This window comes from Orycteropus afer, unplaced genomic scaffold, assembly GCF_000298275.1.
Source record: "Orycteropus afer afer isolate SDZICR_OR568_19922 unplaced genomic scaffold, OryAfe1.0 scaffold00612, whole genome shotgun sequence".
NCBI classification, from domain to species: Eukaryota; Metazoa; Chordata; class Mammalia; order Tubulidentata; family Orycteropodidae; genus Orycteropus; species Orycteropus afer.
In genome coordinates this window covers 281,612-290,490 of record NW_006922199.1, presented here as the reverse complement: position 1 = coordinate 290,490, position 8,879 = coordinate 281,612, and the positions used below count along the sequence as shown (strand labels likewise).

Sequence of the window (8,879 nt, the reverse complement as noted above, 5' to 3'; positions counted from 1 at the left end):
ATCTTCCTTCCAAGGAGTGGCTGGTGGGTTTGAACTGCCAGCCTTCTGGTTAGCAGTCAAGTGCCTTAGGCACTATGCTACCGGAGCTCCCAATATATCTAATGGATATGGCTAAATGAATTATACAACATATACAGTTGCCTATGGCAATCGCTGGACAAGATATATGTTCCTACACCTTCCCAAGTCCTCAAGTGTGTGAATGATGCTTTATAATTTCCCTCATTAAATTTAGTATAATGGGCCCCTTTATGCCATAGAATCAAGCTCTCTCAAAATTTACTTTCCATTTTTCAGTTTTCCCGAACTTAGCATTCCATGGTCCAGTTTATCTGGAGCTATTTACAGACTCATTAACAACCTGCAGATAACACAATCTTGCTTGCTGAAAGTGAAGATGACTTAAAGCACTTACTGATGAAGATCCAAGACTGCAGTCAACAACAACAACAACAAAATGATCTCAACTGGACCAATAAGCAGCATCACGATAAATGGAGAAAAGATTGAAGTTGTCAAAGATTGCATTTTACTTGGATCCACAATCAACTCCCATCAAAGCAGCAGTCAAGAAATTAGATGCCTAATTGCATTGGGCAGCTTTGTTGTAAAAGACCTCTTTAAAGTGTTAAGAAGCAAAGATGTCACCTTAAAGAGTAAGGTGTGCCTAACCCAAGTCATGGTATTTTCAGTTGCCTCATATGCATGTGAAAGCTGGACAGTGAATAAGGAAGACCAAAGAAGAATTGATGCTTTTGAGTTGTGGTACTGGAGAAGAATTCCGGAAGTACCATGGACTCCCAGAAGATTGAACAAATCTGTCCTGGAAGAAGTGCAGCCAGAATGCTCCTTGGAAGCGAGAATGGCCAAACTTCTCACCTACTTTGGTCATGTTATCAGAAGGGACCATTCCCTAGAGAAGGATGTCATGCTTGGTAATGTGGAGGGTCAGTGAAAAAAGGGAAGACCCTCAATGAGATGGATTCACACAGTGGCTGCAACAATAGGCTCAAGCATACCAAAGATTGTGAGGATGGCACAGGACTGGGCACTGTTTCGTTCTGTTGTACATGGTGTTGCTGAGTTGGACGCAACTCAATGGCACCTAACAACATTCTTTTCAGACTTAGAACTGTAATTTTCTTCCATTCCAGTACCTGGACTAGCAGTTGGCTTATCTTAGTCTTTTTCAAACGCACACAAAAAAACTGTTTTTAGCTGTTAGTTTCCCAATCTATTTCGTGGTAGACACTGGAAAAGATACTATTTTTATTGCACACTTTAAACAGACTTTGCTGATGGTGGTGTTAGCATCCAGATGTCACTGGCTCGGCTCTTCTGAGGCCCCAAAGGATCCATATCTGCATCACCCATTTACAGCCTACAAGTTTAAGTTGTGATTTGAGTGAATGTTTATAGAGCCAATCATTTGCCATTCAGTAATTCATACACATTTTGTATATAAGTATTTTACTACAGGTTGTGAACAAACAAGCCACATTGAATTATATAGTGTTTGTCTGGGTGCACTGCTAAAAGCGTTCCACATGAATTTTCAAATTTGGATAAACAGAATTACAAATTGCTTCAGGGATTGTTCATAAACAGTGGAAGCAGCAAATGGTTAAACCCTAAGATCCAAAGATCAACTTTTATATAACCAAGTACATACTTACCAAAATTCAAGAGCAGGCAGTGTTAAAAGAAATAAAAATTCAATGAAATTTGAACAAAACGTTTATTCTGAGCTGTTGCTCTGTATGCGTATAGGCAGACCATTCTGATTCCAGGAAAAGGAAATGGCTAGAAGAAGCTAGTGTCCTAGAGTGAGGAATCTGTTTAAGATTAAAATGAGAGATTTGTTGAAAGTAAAAAAGAAAACTTCAATAAGAGAGACACAGAATGTCGCAGTGAAATTCAGTACTCCAGAGTGGCGAGGTTGTAGAGACATTTTTATAGACTAAGAACAAAGAACTCAAGATACACCGTTTTGATGGGAAGTTACAGGCTTAAATCACTGGGATGCTAGATCTTTGTGGGCAGAGAAACGGTGCTTGAAAGAGGTTAGGTTAAAATATGTATATATCTTTCTTAGATTGGTTACAACTTGATAATTGCAAACTTAACTCGATAAAACTGAGGTTTGTGGGTAGTTACAACATAATTACAGGACATTCCTTCCTTAGAAACACACTACTCAAGTAGAGTCTTTCCTATGGGTATTTGAGTGGAAGATATAGATGAAGTTCTGCCTCAGCTGCATAATAAGTCTTGTACAAGGGTTAAGGGAAAAGCAGGAGTAATGAGCTGGGGTCGGGCCCAAGCCTCAAATCAGTGGTTTCAGATTAACCTTGCACCTCTATTGTAAATTCCGTTTACACACTAGGTACAATGGAGCTTATAAAGAGAAGAAAACCCATTGCTGTCAAGTTGATTCCGGCTCATAGTAACCTTGTAGGACAGAGTAGAAGTGCCCCAGAGGGTTTCCAAGACTGTGATGTTTATGGAAGCAGACTGCCACATCTTTCTCCCACGTTGAGGCTGGTGGGTTTGAATTGCTTACCTTTCAGTTAGCAGTGAGTGCTTAATCATTGCGCCACCAGGGCTCTTTATACAGAGGAGGGAGAAATATATAAGATCAGCCACTGGCTAATCTTAAATGATTGATTGAGTCCTGCCCTACCCACCTTTTATTGAGTTCACAAAATAGTCTGGCCCCTGCATTCAGCTTTTGAAATTCAGGTTTAGTAAATGGGAACAGGAAAGACTGGATTTACCACTTCAAGTGAAAGAAAAACTGCTGGATTAATTTTAATCAGAGATTTCTTTAAAGTATTTGATTTCATAGGTAAAGTAACTATCTGCTATCAATTTCTTTCTTTGACAGCAGTAACATTTATATTTCCTTGTTTGTAAAAATTATTTTGTCCCTCAGAACCATTTTATTTTTATCTTTTAAAGTACTGATTATTAATCAGATTTGTGCACCAGAATCACTAGAGAAGGCTTTTTCAAAAAAATTCAAGTACCTGTGTATTTTCTGAGATGGCACCACATCTCGCCTATTTGAAAAAAACTTCAAAAATTAGAAATTCTACTTTAATGTTTTTTTCATGTGCTGAACTAGACTGTGTAAAGGAAAAAACTTTAAAATGTTCTGATTTTATGATTATATCAACCCTTTCTCGCCTAGCTCACTTACTGCCATCAAGTTGGATCCAACTCATAGCGACCCCTCCTTGGGTTTCCAAGGCGGTATCACTATGGAAGTAGATAGCCCAAACTATTGGTAAAACAATATTAAAAATAAAGTAAGAACAAAACAAAATCAATGTAGGATATATAGACAGTGTTGTTGTTATTGTTATATGGTGTCACGTCGGTCCCGACTCATATTGATCCCTCCTTGGGTTATATATAGAGAGTAGGAAAAACAAAAATATATTCAAGGCAAGAAAAAGCAAGATAAAAATAGTGGAGAATTTTTAAATATGGCGTTGTAAGGAACAGGAAATAATGTATTATAGAAGGAAGGGCATCAGGCAAAAAATAATGGCTGCCTCCAGCTGAAACTCTTCAGTTCTAGTCAGGAAATATAGAATAGTTTTTTACTGAGATACATGATACATAATGTCCTTACTAAAACACTTGCCGTGTACAATTTATGGCCTCACAGTCTGGAACTAAAACTCTTAAAAATTAAGATTTAAAAATGGTTTTCATTTTAAACCATGACATAGTTTTCTTTTTTTAATCCTAGGGTTCAGTTAAGGACCAATTAAAAGCATATGGAGCTCTTACTGAGAATGTGACCAGGAAATACACCCGCCAGATTCTAGAGGGTGTCCATTATTTGCACAGTAATATGATTGTTCATAGAGATATCAAAGGTAAGTAATGAAGTCTTTTTATTTTAAGTACGTAGTTTTTTTGTGAGTGTAAATGAAATAGATGATTGAGAAATTTACCTTTTAATAGTTCTATCTCTAAAGTACCACAGGGAAATAATTCTGTTTTCTCAGTAACTTAATCAGTGTTCCATTAGACCAGTCAGTCTCTCTTAATTCTCTAGTGCTGCTATAACGGTAATACCACAAGTGGATAGCTTTAAAAAACTGAAATTTATTCTCTTGTAGTTTAGGAGGTTGGAAGTCTGACTTTAGAGTTCTGGCTCTAGGGAAAGACTAGGCTAGAAGTCCAAGTTCAGAATGATGGCTCTAGGGGAAGACTAGGCTAGAAGTCTGAATTCAGAGGGCCAGTTCTAGGCGCTGGGTGGAGATCCCTTGACCTTAGGCTTCAGCTCTGCTTCCCAGACCTGCTGACTCACAGAGCTCCAGGGGCTGATGAGCTCAAGGCTGTTGTTGTTGTTGTTATGTGCTGTCGAGTCATAGCGACCCCTCCTTGGGTTTCCGAGGCAGTATCACTACGGAAGTAGGATTGCCCAACCTTCCTTCCAAGGAGTGGCTAGTGGGTTTGAACCGCCAGCCATGTGGTTAGCAGTCAAGTGCCTTAGTCACTATGCTACCAGAGCTCCCTGAGCTCAAGGCTAGCAGGCAGTATAATAGATTGTTGAGGGATATGACACTTAACTGCTATCTGGAAGGTCAGTGGTTCAAACGCACCAGCTGCTCCATGGAAGGAAGACGGGGCGATCTACTTGTGTAAAGATGTATAGCCTTGGAAACCCAGTGAGGATTACTATGAGTCAGATATGATTCGATGGCAGTGAGTTTTTTGGTTTTTTTTCATAGATTGTTAAGGAGCTCTGATGACATAGTGCCAAAGGCATTTGACTGCTAGCCAGAAAACGGTTGGTAGTTCAAGCCCACCAGCCTCTCCAAGGAAGGAAGACTGGGCAGTCTACTTCCGTAAAGATTTACTGCCTCAGAAACCCAAAGGGGGTCACTGTGAGTCGAAATCAACTCAGTGGCAGTGAGTTTGGCTTTTTGTTTTGATTGTTGGCTCACAGGCTGCAAAGGCAATAATCCCCAAAAAAGGAGGCAGCATGGCAGGCCACTGGTTCAAGGCCAGGAACTGGAGATGATGATAGACCAAATGCAGGATCCAAAATGAGCCAAACAGGTAGAGACCATTCCCAAAGCTTTTCCATATATACTGAAAGCAGACCATACCCTGAAGACAACTCCTCTTCAACTAATTAGCTACTGACAGCAGATTCCACTGTAGAGGTGATTACAGTACATCCAGCATGAGGAATAACTACATCCAGCTGCCAAGTCACTCAAACTCACAGCCCAGCCAAGCTGACACACCACCTTAATGACCACACCCACAAATGGGAAGTTCCATGGTGGAGGTTCATACAATCAGTAAAGTTCAAAAGATCATAAAAATGCCTTAGAGCAAAATGGCAGAGTCTGTTTGAAATTAAAAGTAAAGAGCTTTTGTTGAGAAGCAAAGCAGTTTACAAATTGGGAATTATAGGATCCAGAGGCTTCTGAATGAAGTGATCCAAGGAGGAGACAGTTCAGAGAGTTTTTATAAGAAAATACAAAGAACTGCAGTCAAAATTCAGTGATTGGTTAACATATAGTTAATAGTTACCAGATTACATACCTTTCTAAAGTGTGTGTGTGGTTTTTTTTAAGTTACAAAGTAATCATTAAATTGGGTACATCTGGCCTTGAAACATCTGTGACCCTCATTGCCCCCCTGCCCCACCCCCTTGCATGACTGCAAAGAAGACAAGCATAGTTCCAAAGTTTATTTTGAGTAAGCATCTGTTCTGAGAATTCTTTTGGATCCGGCTTCCTAAGCAGTAAGCAAAGCCCTTATACTAACTGCTATTAACACTGCCATCCAGTCGGTCCTGACTCACAGCAACCCCTGCTTGGGTTTCTGAGGTGGTATCTTTATGCAAGTAGATTGCCCAGTCTTCTTTCCAAAAAGTGGCTGGGGGCTTTGAACCCACAGCCTTCTGATTAGCATTATGGTGTAGTACATTACATGATACGGCTTTTTTAGCCATAGTATTTGTAACTCCCACTTTGCCATGAGTAACTGAGTAGCTGCTTGTTAAAGTCATCCACCTGGAACAACAACACAAAGCAATCTTCTGTGAAGTTCACTCTCTCTCAGGTGTGTAGAATTCTGATGTTGGGATTGGTTAGTTTGGCCACTCTGCCAGGCTCAAAATGAGCCCTCCTAGAGGCAGGAGAGAGTCTGACTGCCGGCTGAGAAAGAGGTGCTACTGAGAGATGTGAGAGTGACACACTGCTGGGAGAGAGATGCGATAGACACACGCTGCTGAGAGAGAGATGGCCAGCTGAGAGAGACCGAGTGCATTCATGAACTTGAATTGTAGCCTGTTGCTTTCCTAATAAACCCCATAATCTATGAGTTTGGTGTAGCTAGAGCAGCAAATTATCAAAGCCAACAGAGAGGTGGTGGGTGTTGCAGGAGGAAAGGTTTGTGTCAAGATTAGTAAGAGGGCTGGAGGGTGGCGGCATGTCTGGCCTCATAGGAGCAGGCATTGGGTTGCTGATGGTGATTCTGTTCTCCTCTTGTGTAGTTAGAGGAGGTCAGAAGATGCCACCTCCCTGCCCTTTTAGCAGCAGTCGAATGCCTTAATTGCCCTTAAGCAAGCAAAATTGCATTCTTCTCTGAAATTGTTTACCAAATAATTTTCTAAGTACAATGAAATTATAGGAATGACTGGCTATATTCCAGATGCAGAGTTTAGTTTTGATTCAGAATGGAGTTTTAGCTTCAGACCTTAGCAAAGCCACCATCTCATGTCGGAAGTCAGAAGTTGATGTAGGGTGCTCTTACTCAAAAATGAGAACATGATTTCATACAAGTAACACAGACATTAGAATATCATGGAATAAAGAATAGGGCCTGTAATGACAGGCTGCCTGATTGAGACCTGAGCTTTTTCAGTCACAGATTTTGCAAGCTTGTACAAATGACGTAATCTGTCTTTGCTTCACTTTTCTCATTCATAAAGCAAGGATGGTAATAGTATCCAACTCACAGGATTCTTGTTAGGATTAAGTGAGTTAATACATGTAGTATGCCAAAAACAGTCCTTGATGCCTAGAAAGCACTCAGACATTAGCCACTTGATGTACTTTATGTTGAGATCATTTATAAAGCAGTGGGAATGGATGTCATTATCTAGGGAGTAAATAAAGAGAAGGGATGAAGACAGCCCAAGACTGAGCTTTGAGGAGTTCTGGTAAGATGGCGAAATAGGCAGAAAGACTACACAGACCCTTTTCAGCAAAGAAAAGGGGAACCAATTAAAAAAGATACAGAAGATAATCCTGGACCCCTGAGCCTTGAAGGAAAGGATATAGAAGTGGACTAAACTGCAACTAGCAGAAGATTTTGCATGAAAATACCAAAAAAAGGAGACATACAGAGCTGTGGTTTGGCAGCAATCCTGACGGCACAGACAGTTTGGATATTGCAGAGTGGTGGGAGGACCTAAAATTTAACCTAAAAATCAGCTCTGCTAGCCATGGACTGCACAGAGGACTGCTCTGGTGGCTGGGGAATAAAAGGGGAGGCAGCGAAGAGGACAGCAGACTGAGCTGTGGATTTTGTCTGTCTGGAGGGCGCAGGCCTCTTGAATGTTTCCAAGCAGCTTGACTATTTTGGATATTTAAAGCAACAGTGTTCTCCCAGATTGCAGGGGCTTAAGAATAGTCTCCATTTGCCAGTAACCCCAAGGACATTCCGGACCTAGACGACTGGAGAGGTGCAACATTCCCCTTGTTACTCTTACACTCCACACCCTCCTGGTGAATGGAGGTGCAGCCATCGCCTACTCCCACCCACCGTCTGGGTCTGCAGTAACTCCATCCCAGTCTGCGTGCTCTGACGGAGCCCGGGTGCCCTCCCCTACCCTCCCCCGATTTTTTTTTTTCCTTTCTTTCTTTTTTCTGTTTTTTAGTTTGCTTGTTTTTGGGTGTTTTAAAACTACTATTATTATTATTACTTTTGTCCTTTTTACTATTGTTGTTTATTCTTCCCCTCTCAGGTCCTAGTTTTCAGCTTTTTTTCTTTTCCCTGTTCCTGGTTGCAATTTTTTTGTTCTTTGTTTTTTCTTTCACGTAGTTAATCCTATTCCTTGTTTTTCTTTTTGCATTTTTCCCATTTTTTGCTTCATTATTCTCCTTCTCTACCTTTTCTCTGTTATTGCCCTATCCCCAGATATTGCAGGTTTTCTTTTTCCTTCTTCTTTTTCTTTTCTTTCTTTTTTTGGCTACTGTTACTGTGTGATTACATGGTGTATTTTTTTGTCCATGTGCTTTTAGTTTTTTAATGGTTATTCAGTTGTTCTTTTTGTCTAAAGGAGCGGAAGACAGCAACAGTCCCCATACGACAGGACTACACCCAAACCTTCTGCAACTTCATGTACTGAGTGAGAGCTACCACTTCCTTCTCCACCAATAGGCCAACAATAAAAAACCACCAAGAAGAGCCTGAATCACCCTTGGCAGTTCTTCACAAACAGTTAATAGAGATCTAAATGCTACAATGCCACGATGTCTCGGAGGCAACAGACCATCACAGTCCACACAAAGAAGCAAGATAAAGTGGTAGTAACAAGGTAGCAGGAAACAGACCCAGAACACAAGCCTGAGGAAGAAGCAGCATTGGAACTCTCTGACAAAGAATTCAAAAGATATATTTAGATATCTTAAAAGGATTGAGAGACAGACCAAAGAAAACAGAAAAAACACTAGAAGAATTTTGGAAGAAAATACAAGAACAAAATGACAAAATAAATGACAAATTAGAAATGATTCAAAATCTACAGATAGAAATCCAGAAGATTAATACTAAATTGTCAGAAATAGATAACACATTGAAAGGGCAAAGGAGTAGAATTGATGCAATGGAAGACA

The 8,879-nt window shown here is 40.4% G+C and overlaps 1 protein-coding gene across 1 annotated transcript in view; it reads left to right on the top strand.

Moving 5' to 3' along the window:
• The window catches only part of MAP3K2 (mitogen-activated protein kinase kinase kinase 2), a 153,630-nt gene that overhangs the window by 133,387 nt on the left and 11,364 nt on the right, over positions 1-8,879 (top strand). Inside the window, exon 12 of the mRNA XM_007956397.2 lies at positions 3,761-3,890. Coding sequence (XP_007954588.2) covers positions 3,761-3,890 — 130 coding nt within the window. The remainder of the gene's footprint in view (positions 1-3,760; positions 3,891-8,879) is intronic.